This window comes from Battus philenor, unplaced genomic scaffold (assembly GCF_028537555.1).
Source record: "Battus philenor isolate CCGP_79_NKW_IND1 unplaced genomic scaffold, ilBatPhil1.0.hap1 SCAF_3, whole genome shotgun sequence".
NCBI lineage: Eukaryota > Metazoa > Arthropoda > Insecta > Lepidoptera > Papilionidae > Battus > Battus philenor.
In genome coordinates this window covers 4857351-4874812 of record NW_027181693.1, presented here as the reverse complement: position 1 = coordinate 4874812, position 17462 = coordinate 4857351, and the positions used below count along the sequence as shown (strand labels likewise).

Sequence of the window (17462 nt, the reverse complement as noted above, 5' to 3'; positions counted from 1 at the left end):
ACTGATATTAAATTAAAGTTTTTCGAAAACGGACTACTTTAAGGTGTTCTACATTAAGTTTTCGAGGGCATTCGAGAAATTTATCTTTTCACTTCACGTGTTTTTCTTTCCGGCGACAGCGGTAGTAAAACACACACTTTTCGTTGTATTATAGTTATTTGCTATTTTAATCTAAAGAAAATCTGTAGATATTCTTTAAGATACGGAAGGTATCACCTTCGCTGTTATTGCTCCAACATTAACATTTTGTTTAAAATCACTTTTACGTACTGTCTTTTAATTCAAGGTGACAAGAGATAACCTTAATAGGTTAATTTTTAATTTAAGTTTGGCATTTACTACTTTGAATGAAGTAAGAATAAGTTAACATTTGACGGACTTAGCATTTCCGAGTACGTTAAAATTCTAGAACTATATTGTGCTAATGTTAAAACAATATGCTACGTGTAAAATCTGTAACATGGAGATACACCAATACCTCACTTAGCATCGTGATTACGTTCCAAAAAAAACACGACGAAAATTGAAACGCTGCAAAGTGAATTAAGATTTTCTATAGCAAACCATGTTAAGATCGTAGATAGGCTTCAGGGTTACGAAAATAGTACTTTTTAAAAAAAAATTAACAAAGTAAAAATTTTAAAAACAAAGATATAACTAAAAGAAAGATATAACTCTGTCAATAAATAAATTGGAAAAATATTTACCTTTTTGTAACCAGACACAACACGTAAAAATTTATATAAATTTATTATTCTCTTTTAAAAAAAGCACAACACCCTACATTATAATAAACTACGTAATTGAAACTGAACTCTAAAATTAGCAAAAGAAAATGAAAATATAACTATTCAAGTTGCGTTGTTTTTAATTAGATAGGGAATCTCCGAGTTTTGATGGCATGGCGCAATTAGAAACAAAAGTGTTCCTATCTTTTAGAAAAAAAGGAAAATTTCAAAAAAAAATTAAAGACTCGAACCCAAAACAACGCAACTTCGAAAATCTAACTACGCACAGTAAAAATTAGTACTATTTAAGCAGCGACGCAACTTCGAAAAAAAAAAAGCAAAACGAAACGACGCAAAGCGAAGTATTGGTGTATTTATTTAAATACTACAGTACTATTGAAATTATTTTTTAGCATAATTCACACGTAATATTTTCTGTTAACCATCACAGTAAAAATTTTAGTTTATAAACTAGTGATAAGTAAGAAAACATCAAAAATGCTCATGTGTAAAATAATTATATATGATTTGCGAAGAATCATAAACCATGGTAATAGAATGTATAATCAGACCTATTAGAGTTCCTAACGATAAACCGCAGAATCATCTTTTCTTAAAGTTCTATGACTTAATAACTAATATACATGGTGGTTGAATATAGGCGTTAGATCTCTACATCTTTTATATTTATAACGATAATCACTTTGCACGGTGCAATAACTAAACAAATATCAGTAAAAGGACCACACAAAATCAATCGCTAGTATTTTATTGCATCGTCGTTATTTTCAATTGTCTAGATACTTATTTTAATACTGAAAACTTATAAATAACTTAGGACTAAAATATTGTTATGCACTGTAAAAGTTAGCTTTTGGTCGTGCGAACTCTTGCGCTAAACCTAGAGGTAATCAAATTCCCGTAACTTTACAACCTTGCAGAGATAAGTTCCATATAACATGGGCCTCTAACGGTCTTACTAACGGGAGCCCGTCCCGGTTTTGAACTCGAGTTACGCAACTGTTATTCCTGTTTTTGCATCGGGTCACTCGATCCATTGTCTTAATAGCTCAATGAAGGTGTGAGCTCCACGCCTTTGTTTACTGTTATTTTTCCTGGTCTTAAATTGGCAATATTCGTTTTTACTCTGCTTCTTCTCCACAGTCATTAGACATTATGAAGCAGAGTAAAGTCACATATACATGATAAAAGAGATTAAAAAAGTAGACTATCTTTACGATTCCTCCATTCCAATGTTGAATAAATTAATTTTATCTTATCTTTAATATTGTCCTGTTATCCCTTTCAGAAAACTACATTCTTGTTGGTTTTTTTTGTGACTCGACTTACACGGCTGCTTAAATGGCATCTACCCATTCCGCGAGTTCGACTTATTTGTAGTATTACTTTTTGCTAGTGTGGCATGCAGTAAGTACGATAGGACAATTAGTCCGAACTGGCTTTCGCGGTTCTAAAGTATAACGCTTTTATAAATAAACTTTGATCCTTATGTGTCTTCGTACAAGTTTCGTCTAACAACCGTATGAAATAAATACTAATAAATGAAGAAAATATTACGTACTCATTTACTATCTTCATGTTTATAAATATCAACTAATATCATTACTAATGGAAAGTTAAAGGCATGCATTAATTCATTTACCGACAAACTAAAACAGCGAAAGATTGTGCTATTATTGATGTCTGATAGTATTATGCGCCCATACGCTTATTAAAAGATTCGCCCTTTAAATATTAAACTATCGATATAAAGTACAAACATATACATATATACTCGGAAGTAAATGTCTACATGTTTACATAAGTGTTTTAAAATATATTTACGAGACAATTTCAAAAATTTAACATTGTAAAAATTCCATCACATACACTAGACGTAAGTTTTACTTTCTGTCACTGGATTTATTTTAAATCACCGGGTCCTACTATTTTTCTAATGCGGCTGTTTACTTTCACTTATTTTTTACTCAGACAAAAACCGCCTTCCGGTTCTGTTTTCGAAACAGGTAGAGACGTATCCTGTTTCTGCAAAAGATTTCCGTCTGGTCTTTTTTTATTATGATTACATAACGGAGAAAGACCTCTACTTTTACGTCCAACATTGCAACGTTTTGTAACATCTTGTGTAATGTTTTAAATCAAAACCCTTCGATGAATGTTGTTCTCTGCGTTTAATATAATGCTCCTCAATGGAAGGTGTCACGTGATAAAATATTTTTACGTGATTTCCCAAAAACCCTCTGCATTTTTTAACTTAATTTAGACAGTCCAAAAACGGAATTAGACAACCTTTTTACGGAAGTGACACATTGCAAGTAAGTCACAAGAATCATGGCCCTCTCAACCCCTCCAATCATACCTTATCAGTTATAAAGTGAAAGCTAAACATTAAATAGTATTTGACGATAAAGATTATGTATGCATATATTACATAATACCACTTTATTAGAATTAAGATTGTTCAGTTACCTGTGACGTAAAAAGCTTTGGAATATATTCAACGTTGAATTCCACATTAATAAATATTTGTTTGAATAATTACCTAATCGTAAAAAAACATAAAAAGTGTTTTAATATATACCTTAGTAAATGTGAACATCCGATACAGACAAGTTTTTTTTTATTATCTTAATATTACCATAGCGCAAGTCAACGATAATTTATGACAAGGGGCGTTGTATCTTTGGCAATCAAAACAAAAACCGGCCGTGCTGTAGTTGAGGCTATTATATGGTCAATCATTTCAAGTGCACCGAGCCTTTTCAAGGGTCATGGATTTATATATTAAGTTATACGTGATTTACTACCGTATTATTCTATAATCTTATCGCTTATACACGTATAACCTTATATAACTAAAATCTATGTACATATCATCAACTTCTCAGACATAACATCCTGGGAGTACTGGATACCATCTCGATAGATTTCCAATAGAACAAGTTGGAAAAGATCTGCAGCATATTCCAATGGCCTTAGCAGTCGTCTGTCCACGTTATGGTCGAACATCTTACGCTGGGCTGACCGGTACGTGATCTCCGCTCAGAATCTTAAGGGTTTTCTAGGGAAAATGATAGTGGTGTGTTTTCGTTTCCTTCCACGACACATGTTTTTGGTGAAATTTTGTCTTTAAAGTTACAGAAATCCTGATCTTAGACAGGTTGATTGACCGTCTCGTATGGGGAACCATATGGCCCCATCGGCCATCTGTTGTGCGCGCTATGTGGCCTGTTCACTGACACTTTAACTCGCCAATCCGCTGAACTATGTAGGTGACTTTAGTTCGTCTACGGATCTCATTTCTCATTCGATCTCGTAGAGGGATTCCGAGCAAAGCCCTCTCTATGACACGTTGAGCGACTGTGAGTGAGAGAACACGTTTCTGTGTCATCACTGGCATCACACATTGGTGTCACACCGACATTAAGACTTAAGTTTTTTTTAATAGCTCTCGCGATTGGGGATGTTTCGTAACATAATCTGATTTTTTGTAATTGATCATTAGTTCTCTTTTATTAAATTTATCATATAATTTTATTTTTGCGAACTTCTGTTATTCCTCTTAAGATCCTTGTTTTTTCCTTCTTACATTTCACGATTTGTCTACCCTTCTATTTCACTAACTTATTTTAAGTCTTTTTCGGTTTATCACATTTTATCACAGTTTACATTCTTTTATGTATTATATTCATTATTTTTTATTATTTTAATGTATTCTTCTTTTTAATTCTTATGTATTACCTCCTAGTTTTTGTTTACTTACCGGACCTTGATCAAAATCGTCTTAATGTTAACATGCAGCTCCTTTTTTATTTACCTGTATTAGAGTTTTCTCGAAATACAAAGGTTTTAATTTCAAGCTTTACTCGCGTACCAGTGCTGGATTACAAGTCGAATATCTTTAAACGTTTCTAATCTGAATTAATTCTTATACAGGAATGGCTTCCGTTAATAGGTAAATGAGCTATCTAATCCAATAATTCCCTATCGGATCGGCCCTAGTCTTATCGGTTTACCTTCATTCGTAGAATGCATTGGCATATTTTTTTCTTTTAATTACTATTTTATTTATATCACTTGTTTTGCGATTGAAATTAAAACGTCAATTAATGTAGTTCATTGATCGCTAGACTAGTTTTTTTAAAAACCCAGTATGTAGATAAATTTGGACTTGGTTTTTGAAATACTGTAAAGTCAAAAGTATAGCGAAAACCGAGGAAACCGCTTATTTCTGTTTGAAATTTAAGCTTTTAATTTTACTATTTAAACAATGTACACTAAACTATATTTAAATTCATATCTGAACTAAATATAAATTATTCCTTATTGAAAGCTAAAATATTTTAACTATGTGATTAGATATTTTTTTCCCTTTAAACTTTCTTGTTCAAAACTTAAGTGATCACGTAGCACGTGCTTCAGCTCTGCGCGCCGGGTATTCTAAACAAAGGAATACACAGATGCTTCCGAGAAAATACACAAAAACTGCTGAGAATAGGTCTTTCTTCGGACAGCCGTCGAGATCAATACCATTGAATTTAACATGGACGGAGTCTTTTTAAATTACGGATCTCTCGGCAGGTGTGCTCTACTAACACTGATGTAAACGAATATGTACAACACGCACACTAACATACCGTAAGTAATACACATCACCCCGCCTGTAGTCGCGACGCGCATAACAACACACTCGCCCTTTATTACAGAGTCAGTCATAAAAGGAAATGTAGCTCTACTTGCAAACTTTTTATTTTAACTATTTTTAATTTAAATTTTAAAAATGGAGATATATTATTGGTTTTTTGAATTACATAGTAAACCTTTATTCCGGGAGGTCACTGTCACCAGTACTTTAACAGTTTCATCAGCTCAGAAACAGCAGAGAACTGAGGTCCCTTAAATTAAACCTCTCGTTTATGGTGCTACCAAAACCGCTGTACCGCGAGTTTGGCACAAACGCGACGAGACGGAGGAAGTATGTGTTAAGTAGCACTGTAACTAAGCAAGAAGGTTTTCCCGGGTGTCTATGCACGGACTTTCAAATAGATATTTCATGGAATTGGGAGGCCGCTGTACTTTAGGCTGTTGGAAAGACGCTCCCAAGGGGTGTTCGGGTGCAAGGACCTCCAAGACGTTATGCACATAATATTGTACAGTTTTTTGTAATATCACTTAGATTGTTCATTCGCCTATGGTATAAAAGATTTCGAATGTACTGTATACTGAATTCAGATTAGTGTTTCGTGATCGACATCGTGGTGATGATAGGCAGATATGACGATGATGTATTAACATATTTTTGCAAATAATATTGTATAGATTTTTTAAATATTTCTTAGATTGTACTAAGATAGTTCATTCACCTATGGTATAAAAGATTTCGAGAGTATTCCATACTAAATTCCAAATTAGTATTTCCATTTGTTTCATGGTCTTCGTGGTGATCTTTGAAAGACACCTCTGCCTTGCATCTATCAGTAGATACGATGATGAAGATATCGATTTCTTTAACTATTCATTTACCATGTGTACACGGACAGAATCTTGGTTTGAGGTATCAGTCAATAATTGTTTAAAATTCCGACTCGAGAGCTCAAGAGGGCTGAATACCATTGGTTGTTGTTGCCGTTCTAGTTAAACGTAATTTTTTTTTAAATCTTTACTGAAATTACGATTGTTAAACACTTAACGGATCACTTTTTCACGCTTCTACTTCTACATTAATAGCAAAAATAATAACATATTATTTGACACATCGGTGAAGTTCGACTGGATTTGTTTTGTAGAGCGTTGTCTCTTTCATAACCGAACCTTTCCAAATATCTCGCTCTTGTCAAATAATATGCCGAGTGCTTGCATATAAAGTTTCTAAATGTTTCTCTGCATCTGTCTCTTTTTAGCACTAAACTAAGTAGAGCATCAATCTGTTCCAACGCGCTACGGCAAAGTGGAGGCAACCACTTTTTTTACCGACCCAACGTATTCCCGCGTCCCCTTCGCATCCCAGTCCATCAGTTCCTTATTCTTAAGCGTTTTTGACGGCGCACAACATGTCCTGTGATTTAGTGTCGTTCAATAATTATACTGATGAGACAATCTTGTTTTGCAATATTGTAAAATACCCAATAAAACTTTTATGATAACTAAATTAGCCATCAAGGCGTACGATGATGTGTTTTTCGATATGGATACGATAAATGTGATGCTGAAGACAGGGTACAGAATGGTAAAGGATTTTACAGAACAGCATAAACCTGTAAGTTTTTATATTTATACATATTTATTACGAGTGAATAAACCTGCAGCATTTATTGCTGTTTGTCCGCCAGCGCCCTCTTATCGTCGAGTAATGAGACTTGCTGATAATAACGCTTTTATAGACATCATTAAACGTCATCATAAAACATGCTTGTTCGCGATTTAAAGAATTATGATATGTAAACATCATACGTGCGTGCGATTAAACGTTAATATATAATTACGAAATTAAAGTTTCATTCTTCGAATAACATGTAATAAGTTTCAATTGTCACTAAATTTAAGTCATTTAATACATTATTTAATAACATAAGCATTATTAATTTTTTATTAGAAGTTCGTTGCATACATATTTTCCAAAGATAGCGCATGAAGTTGCCAAGCAATTATTTACGATTATGACGAAAATAACTTTAAACTTCTAACAACATTATTTGGAATACGAAGAATTAAAATGCGTGGCAAAATCGTTTTAGTAGCTCTAAGGTGTAAAACCTATGAAGATGAAGGTATAGCTCATTTCCTGTCAACTAATCTACCATACATAAATTTCGTAATGACAACATAGTAAGAAAAAGCGTTTTCGAAGTTGGGATTACTACATATTAATTTTTTTTTGTTTATTATCCGTCTCTGCAACTTTGTACTGCCAGAAGTTATTGGCCTGTCGTATTACAATAGTAAAAATCATATTTCTGACTTTTTACTTTATTGAAGGTATATATATATATATATATATATATATATATATATATATATATATATATATATACCAAATTTAATTCAATGCTTAATTGTTCTAGATTTAAATCACTTTAAACATAACCTCAAATTCTTGGCATTGCGATTAGCATATACGAGTATATATACATAGGTTATAGCTTTAATATATATATATATATATATATATATATATATATGTAATATATATAATGTATATATATATATATATATATATATATATAAATATACAGTTATACAGAGAATAACGATTGAAATAATATGATACGAGATCATCACATAATTAATTGAACTTGCATTGTAAAATTTTGTTTTCCAAAATTTGTGATCATGGTTTAAAGTAGTCTATAAAATATATGTTATGTATAAATGTTGTAAAAGATAATTTTATTAAAATCTCCAAGAGAAGTGGTAGCCCAATGGTAGAGTATTGAGACTTGTGATCGTAGGTTACCGGTTACAATACTATTCCCGGAATACAATATTGTGTAACTCACATTTTTTGCATTAATTCTTGTTTGCTAAAAAAACAAGTTAGATACCATACTGTGATCACGAACCCGCCTGCAAAGCGTGGCAATTATGGTATATCTCCTTATCTTTGAGAGAGACCTGTGCCTTGCAGCGAGTGTCTATGCGCTGAAAGGACGAAAGACTCCAATAATTCTTTTACTTACTCACGGTATTTAAAATTTAGTATTTGTAGTATATTAATAAAATATCACCTTTTTTGTATTTTTATGCTATAAAAATATTTATCTGTAATTTGTTAAGATACAAAGCAAACTTTTTGTCTTATCTGTATTTACAGTTTCAACTGATTTGAATTGCCAGAATGCCAGGTGTTTAGCCTAAACCTTTTTAAAAAGTGCCTATGTTTAAGGACTCCCTCAGGAACTTTAGCTTTGACCGTAACGTTATATAATTTTCATTACTATAAAACAGCCAAGCTCTTAGATCACATGAATGGACGCTCCATAGCGTAACTAGGAACAAAGGCTCCTAGAGAAATCCTTGTGTTGCCTAAGAGGGTCGAAAATCGGCTCGGTAGGTTTAAATTGGATAAAACTAAGTTTACTGTTATCGTTTACAAAACTTATCATAACAACGTCTCACGTAGAAACTTATAAGATCATATTATTTTACTTATTAGGATTAAGGTTGATCCACAGATGTCATTTACGTCGTTTACCCAATGCTGGAGGTCGTGACATCAGTCGTATCATCATGCAGTGATATAGCTTATTATGTTCCTCCATATGATCCCCGCAACGTAAAATTTTCAAGTTAAGAGTGATACGGATTTGGACAAACCAGCGCATAGGGTCGTCATCGCCTTCTTGGTCTTCTATCATCGACATTAACCTGGTTTTCCGGCGAAGTGTATAAACAACTTGGAAATCCTCCGTAGGCAAATGTTTGAGAGTCTTGGTTTCTTATCAATCTTCAGTGCCATGCTAGTTAGCCTTGTTACTGTGTTATTTTCAGATACTTAACGAAGCGAAACTCTTATATTTTCAGATGGAAACGTCTGGAGGGTCGGAGAGTTCCGGAGGTGAAGACGCAGAGGCTCGGCGGTCGCGGCGCGGCCACGTCCTGGCGGAGCTTCTGCAAACCGAGAGGATCTACGTACAGGAACTTGGCTCCATACTCACTGTAAGCGCCATTTACATCTCACGTTCTTCTCTCTAATATTTCGTATGCACTCAATGAATCATTTTAAACTAAATTAATAAAAAATAGGTATTAACAGATCACTTTTGTATTAAAAGATTAGGACTTTACTTTAAAATGTAAAGAATCATATTTAAATTGAGAATAATAATGCATTCCCTAACATGGACTTTGATTTAAACCTAAATATATGTTGCAAAGTTAATGCCCATCTTAACCAAGTTTTATTGTTATTATATTTTTATAAATAATTGTATATACGTATCTTTTTCATAAATCAGTAAAATGTGATCAGTACGTTGTTATTTGGCAAAGAAATAAGGACTGTGCATATTAAAATTTGTGCCTATAGTAGAATATATTGTTTTAACATGTGGATCTAAAAACATTGTTTAACTACTTCCGGCCCTTGTCATCGCTCATCCTGACTTTCCAAAAGAGGCTCGCCCAAGCAATGCATATAAACGGCAGTTACGTTACCGTTGATCGGCTCCAACAATCAGATATCACTAAAGAGTTTGCGCTCTAAAAAATTTGTAATGCGCAGTGTAAGTAGTGCGTGTTTCACACGCGTAAACATTATGAGCCAATGCACCATCACGCACAAGGTGAGCTAGCACTATACGAAGCCGTATCTAGCGCAGTCGACGGAGCACACGCAACCGACCGCGCCAGCTCAACCAACGGAACGTAATGCATTTTAGACATTCGCCAACCGCCGCACGGTAGTCTCTTGCCCGCGTGATAAATTCATAATCACACCATGAAATATGGAAAGTACAACCTATATAAATGTTCCGCGAATCTAAGCGTGGGCACGTCCTATTCGTGGTATTACAAAAAAAATGACAACTCCACAAAACGGATTAAACGTGGCCTGTCCAGAACCGCGTCAGATTCAACGCTGTTTAGTGACTACGGTAATCAGATGGCTCTTTTCGAAAAAGAGAAACGTGATGAAAACAAAAAGTGTAAAAAATGCGCTAATGACGCCGGCAAGAACAATCGACCAAAGTGCAAGTTGAAGGACGTTAAACCGGTAAGCACGGAACCATTTACCGGAAACTTCTTTTACGGTAAAACGCTGCCTGGTTTTGAACACTCGCAAAAGAGCGAAGAGAAAATCACATACTTGCCAGATTCCGATATTATAACACTCTCTGAAACATGTACGGCCGAATCTATGACTACTGTACCGACCGTCACAGATGTACCAGAAATAATTAAAAATCCTCTATATGGTTGCCTCGAAACTGTCGTTGGTATACCAACACCTGAATTTTCCTCGAGTTCAAGTATTTCCAAAGATTCTCAGCTCAAATCTACAAGCTGTACCGAACTAAGAAAAACAATGGACAGCAATAAGGAAACTGAGGATATCTTGTCAAAAATACTTGCTGATTATAAAAAGTTAATGAAGATATGGAATGAAACGGTTAAAGATCATTATTCAACAATATCATACACTAGAGGATCAACTAAACGGCATAGTAATGACACAAACCACTACTATCACGGTTTGAATTCAACATTAACGGACCGCAAGCATAACCGACGTTTAAAAAGTACAAAAGATTCTCTCTACAAATACCCATACGTGATTGGAAACTGCCAAAGAAATCAAATCGATAGCAATCATAAAAAGAAAAGTATTAAGGTGAAAAGAACTAGCACATTGAGCAAGTGGACGGCGTCTTTTAAGAGATTAAAACTGAAACTTTCGAAGAATCCAGACACATTAGTATCGTATGAATGCGAATGCTTGGAACATATTTATGCTGACTACGATAGACGTCTCCGAGAATGGTGTGATACCGTTAGTCGGTGCACTTCTTACCAGAGCGCGGTATTATCATGTCTTAAGAATTCTCTGCATTCAAAAATAACTAGTAATTGAGGCGCTTGTTATTCTTTTCTAGGGATATAAAGAAGAAATTGAAAAACCGGAGAACCAACACCTACTGCCATCCGCTTTAGTGGGACAAGCAGATGTGCTGTTTGGGAATCTTCACGAATTGTTCACGTTTCACCAAGACATATTTCTGAAAGATCTCGAGCGTTCAATATCGGCTACGGAATTGGTGGCGCTCTGCTTTGTGGAAAAGGTATGGTAGCCACTTTTTTCCTATTCAAATTTTTGATACTTATATGTATCAATTATCAGCGACGAGGTTGTTAAAATCGTTGGAAGACGCCAGATGCAGGCCGCTTCCAACCAGTTCTATCAGAAATCTATAGGATACGCTTATGTTCAGCCGAAGCCGTGCTATGACTGAAATCATGGTGATAATCTACGATATCAAAAGTGTTTATAGCTCTATTTATGACAAGCTCAGGCAATCCACATTTTATTATTAAAATATATCTTTTCAAGTTTCAAATAAAATCTGTTGTAACTGTTTACATTACTCCAAACATAAACTCTTTGCAGAGAGAGACTTTCTTCAGACTATACAGTTACTACTGCCAGAACATCCCGCGCTCAGAACGACTTCGGGAGACGTTAGTGGACACTCATCTTTTCCTTCAAGCGTGTCAACAACGCCTCGGGCACAAATTACCCCTGGCTGCGTATCTACTCAAACCCGTACAAAGGATTACAAAATACCAATTATTACTCAAGGTAATTTTTTTATTTAATAAAATATAAACAAAAAAGGTTTTAATGTCTCAGGTAAAATTAATATTTTTTATACTTCACAGGACTTACTACGTTATGGTGAATGCGGTTCAATGAGCACTGGACTACAGCAAGCCCTGGACTGCATGCTGGTTGTATTGAAATGCGTCAACGACTCCATGCATCAGATTGCCATTACTGGCGTACCGGTAATTTTTTTTTATTTTAAATTATTCATACGATAAATTATCCAGATACTCATAAATGACAAATGAATCGTCGAGTGAAAGTTGTCATGCTCATTAATATGATTTAATACCTCAATGTCCATATGTAGTAGAGCTCAAAAGACCAGCAATTATTAGCTCTTTTTGTGGTAATATAGGCGTGGTCTGGACATGTCACTTTAACCAATTTCTTCCTGCACTTAACAACAACACAAAAATACGATAATGTTGATTACATAATAGTAACTTTTTATATTAAATCAAAGGCAAAAACAGTGCCCCTTTTAATTTTTTTTTTTAAATAATTTAACTAATCCTTATTTAGCTGCGAAAATAATTTTGGGTGTAAAATGTTTAGTATTCTCTATATTAAAAAGTATGTTTGTGAGTGAATGCGTAAACTCTCTTTGCGTTAAAATTCGTATTGCAATCAAACGATAATGTGCTATGAACAGGTGGACCTAAGCCAGCAAGGAGAGTTGCTACTTCAGAGTTCTTTCCTGGTTGTATCGGAGAATAAGCGTGACCTGCGGCTGCGTCTGCGACCGCGTCGCAGACATATCTTCCTCTACGAGAAGGCTATGCTCTTCTGCAAGCCCGCCACGAAAAACAGTCACAATAAAGCTACATATCATTTTAAACACGATTTACAGGTAAATTTACCATTTTTTTCTTTTTTTTTTAATTTGTCTGTCGATATTTTCTGTTTTAGTAACATGAAATTTACTTTTTCAAAGGTTACACAGTAAGTAATGGAGAAATAACTAGGCTGTAAGGATGAGTTTTGCAACTGATAAGTTTTTCAAGTCAAATTAAAGTTAAAAAAAATTGTGGAAATTTTTTACTAACTTTTTTTTTGTTATATAAAGTATAATATTTGTTAATTATGAAAAATGCTAAATTATAAGAAAAAAAAAGATATCCGACATATGTTCGTTCACCATAAATACAACATTGATGTTATGATCAGTATGTGTCAATCACATCAATTACTTTAAGTCCTAATTAATAGATTCGACTAGTTTTATATAGACTCTTAACAACATAGCCCATTAAAAAATAATCGAGTGATTTAAATAGCATAATTGAAATTATGGTATCGAGTTATTTGGTCTCTGTGTCTGTTCGTGGTGAAAGTTGTCTATTTAATACGAATGTTCACAAAAAACAACTAAAAATAAATATTTATATGTCTTTAAAAAGTTCTAAGTCTTAATTGTTAATATACTGCTTATAATCTGAACTGTCACATACTATTATTAGTGGTTAAAAACTTCACATGACGACTGTTTAAGGCGCGCTTGCCGTGGTCTTTTGATGTCAACGTGTAATTACCTCTTTCATTCGAGGTATTTTTGATAATATTGTATTATAAAGTTTTATTTAAGGATTTACTAGTATTTTCTTTATTTAAAATTTATTAACCTATAGATTTAAATCAGTGTTTCCCAACGTGTGGCCCACGTCCTACAAGGAGGACGCGAAAATAGACCCGACACAAGTTTAACACTTTGGCTTTACCATAAAAATCATGTATGTTACATAGGAGGGGGGCTAAGAATTTTAGATAGGCATAAATTGAGCATGGTACAAAAAAGGTTAGCGAAGACTGATCTAAATAAAGGTATATTGCTATTTAGTTCTTCAATGGCTAAAACTTTGAATGGAAATAAATAACTACTTTTTTCGTCAAAAATTTTATTTGTTAGTTAGTGTTTAGTAATTATAAAACTTTTCAAGGTGGTTCAAATATTAAACCATGATAGATACTGGGCGATTGGTTGTCGGTGTAAAAGCTTATAAAAGAAATACATAACTTATATTCCGTCAATTAAATTACATTTGTGTTGTACAATTTTACAGATGTCACAAATAGGTCTAACGGAGTCTGTGAAAGGCGACCCGCGCAAGTTCGAGGTGTGGCGGCAGGGTCGCGCTGAGGTCCACACCATCACCGCGCCGAGCGTCGACGTCAAACGCACGTGGGTGGAGCGCATCAAGCGCGTGCTGCTCGATCAGCTCAAAGAGCTAAAGGGCGAGAAGGTGCGCCAGTACAGTGCGCAGCATAGGTACGAGAATAATGTATATTTTACGGGATTTAAGAACTTTTGAAATTTCTTTTTTCATATACTCTAAGGTTATCGAGTGAAAATTCTAGGTTTGTTAAATAGATCAATAACGCATTTAAATCAACTGTTTCACTATTTTTACATAAAAAAATTAGCAAAACATTACTTTTACTTAAAGGTACCATGTCCCAATGACATCTGTTTTTTTGTTATTTGAGTTGTATTGGTGTTTAAACCTGCAAAAAAATTAAAAGAACTTATCACTGTAAACATAGGACTTGGGGCTTTGAGGTTTTAAATTGATATGTAGGTCGTTCACCCATGAGGTGAACAGGCGACCCTGTTAATATCGTCAGAAGACGCTATTTGCAGGTCGCTTGCACCTAGCCGTTTTGGATATCTTTGAGGAGGAACAGTCCAGCAGTTGCTGAAACGGTGATGATAATCACTGCATAAAGCTATATACAAGGTGATTGGTTATAAACGTAAAAGCTTAATATAATAAATAACTTGCGTAAATAGCGTTCACAATATCTGCATATATCAAAATTAATTATTGTTTCTTTCCCTGCAAATATTCTACTACCAGAAATCATTTGGCTGTCACATGTCAATATAAAAATTAAATTAATGTAATATAATTTCAAGAGATCACTTCATACAAGGTGAATTGGTGTGAAATGCTTAAAGCTTATACAAATGAGTTATACATTAAGGTAAACCTTTCACACCTATAACCAATCACTCTGTATAATACATAATAATTATGATATAGATATTATGGAAAGTAGTTATTGTAGTTAATACAATATGTTTTATTATCTATTGTAAATGATTTGCGACGATAGTGTGTGAATTTGTGTAGGACATTGATCCAGGCAAGTTCTTGGGAGGCGGGCGCTCTGACCGCACTCGGGGCGGCGCGTGCAATTCCACCGACTGGGACGCGCGCTGCCTCCTGCGATGCTCACGACGAGCCTTGCTGGTCCACCGACCCCTCCGATGATGACGACGACGACACGGAGCACGCACCGGTCAGTACCCCAACATCATGTCAGCTGATAAACGTCCATAAGAAGGCCACTGGCCTTCGCCAAAGATCGTCATGGTGTTCTGTATCCTACCGGCAATATATCAATTACTACCTACCACCCATCATCTTTCGATTTATTAATAATATTTTGCTAACGTTTTAAAGATATTTCTTTAGAAAGTTAGCGAGATATTTCTCTTCCAAACACCAACCAATATTGAAGGATATAATTTTACAGCTTTCAAAAAGTTCAAGTTTTTAGCCTACCGTCCCATTAAAAATATATTATATTAGTAACGCATTTAAATTAATAAAATTGTAATAATCTCAATTTTTATAAACACAATAAAAATTTGTGTGGTCCTGGCTTCTAAGCAATGAGTAAATATTATAATAAATATTTAATTGAAGTGGAATTGTTTGCTTTAGATGATATAGATGACAATGAAACTTAATGTTTCTCTTTCTTACTACGTAAGTAACGGAAATAAAATCTTTTGATTAGTTACAAGCGGTCACGATATTTGTAAAAAAAAATAGAAAAGGATACCAAAGAAATGAATATTTTTTCGGTGTATATTTAGAACCTTCTTGATTTTTAACTGTTTTAATAAAAACTTTTGTCATAATTTTAATAAATTTCAAGTTATCTTTCTGTTCCTAGGTGGTAAAGCAATGTGTATGTAAATCTTTCCTCTTTTCAGATGGTAATGGTTTTACACGGTAATGCGACATTGACTAAAACTGCAGCTCATTTTGTTTATTAACATAAATTTCTTTCTGAACTGCTTTCGTGGTGTGGTGTAGATTTATTCAATATTCGAATAAATTTCCAAATCTAGTCAAAGACGCGTTCTCCTCATTCCGAATTAAAAGTATATGGTGATAACGTTATACTAACAAAATCAAGTCGATAGTAATAAGCGCTTGTTGGGAAGGCTTGATTAATTTGGATCTCTAATGACTATTAATTTTGGGTTTGCAGTGTTGAGTGAAGTGAAAACCACTTTAAGTAATGTAAGTCTATTTTATTAGGAATGCAAAATAAATAGCCACCGGGTAGCGCATGGTTTACGCTGGCATTCTAAACGCACACAACGCTTCCCGGATTAACCTTTAGTAATAAGACTACAGACTTAGAAAATTAAACAAAAGTCAAATTTTAAAGTGTAGCCTTCAAACGATTAGATATAGTTTAGCATTTCAAATTTTGAAGATCTAATGTCACTTTCCCACTCAATACTCTTGTATTTCCCGATAAATCGAAATCAAGTCACGCTGTCACTGCATATTTAATTTAGCAAGCCACGCATCATCGCTTATAGTACTTTTATTAGTTAAGAAAAGAGGATAAATAAAGCAGAACAATGCAAAATTGAAATAAAAATATATTATGAATTTAAAAATATCTAGAAAACAGTGTAAATATATTCTATTGAAATGACATTAGCACCGCTAAAATTGCAACTACTTCGGACGCCATCTTGTCCAATTGTGTACGAAATGGCCGCCATTCTCTAAGTTGTATTGTTCAACAGGTGACGGAGGCCGTCGGTCTCAACGGTACCATACACCGAATGGTACAATTTTTTTCAGTATCGGGCTCTACGCAAGCCAACTCCACGTTTTACGTGTCTCAGTACTGATCGAATGTCATTAGCGAGCGCAATGTCAGTACTGGCTTTGTACATAATGAAAAGAGACTGATTTTATATCCAAAGCTTAAAGTAACCAAAGTCTTCGAAGTAACGTGGATATGTCAGTTGTTTCGCTCAACATTAACTATCGTGTAAGTCATGTTTTGTTTGTTATGTCATTCATTGTCCGTGTGCTTTACGATTATGTTAATTATCCGCTTAGCTTCAAACAAATACAATATATGTAAAAAAAAGAATTATTATATCTCAAAAATATATATACTTTATATATTTTATACCTGACAGAACTATATAGGTACTTCATACACCTGTTACTATACCGGTAATAATTTAATGTTGTTATGTTTACGTACCGCACCATAAATTTGACTTTACAAAAGACAACACTAAAATAGCTTGCGCCATAATGACACCGCTCTCTTCGTGCAAAAAA

The 17462-nt window shown here is 34.2% G+C and overlaps 1 protein-coding gene across 6 annotated transcripts in view; it reads left to right on the top strand.

The window, feature by feature from the left end:
- LOC137927119 (guanine nucleotide exchange factor DBS-like) overlaps positions 1–17462 on the top strand; it is a 117200-nt gene that overhangs the window by 97896 nt on the left and 1842 nt on the right. For 4 of the 6 annotated variants that reach the window (XM_068770920.1, XM_068770924.1, XM_068770923.1 and 1 more), the window contains exons 12-18: positions 9270–9404; positions 11342–11527; positions 11854–12045; positions 12126–12251; positions 12725–12922; positions 14133–14338; positions 15204–15372. In XM_068770920.1, the coding sequence (XP_068627021.1) occupies positions 9270–9404; positions 11342–11527; positions 11854–12045; positions 12126–12251; positions 12725–12922; positions 14133–14338; positions 15204–15372 (1212 nt within the window). Of the gene's footprint in view, positions 1–9269; positions 9405–11341; positions 11528–11853; positions 12046–12125; positions 12252–12724; positions 12923–14132; positions 14339–15203; positions 15373–16356; positions 16389–16909; positions 17161–17462 lie in introns of all 6 variants that reach the window. The other 2 variants (XR_011107743.1, XM_068770925.1) reach the window with 2 other exon arrangements.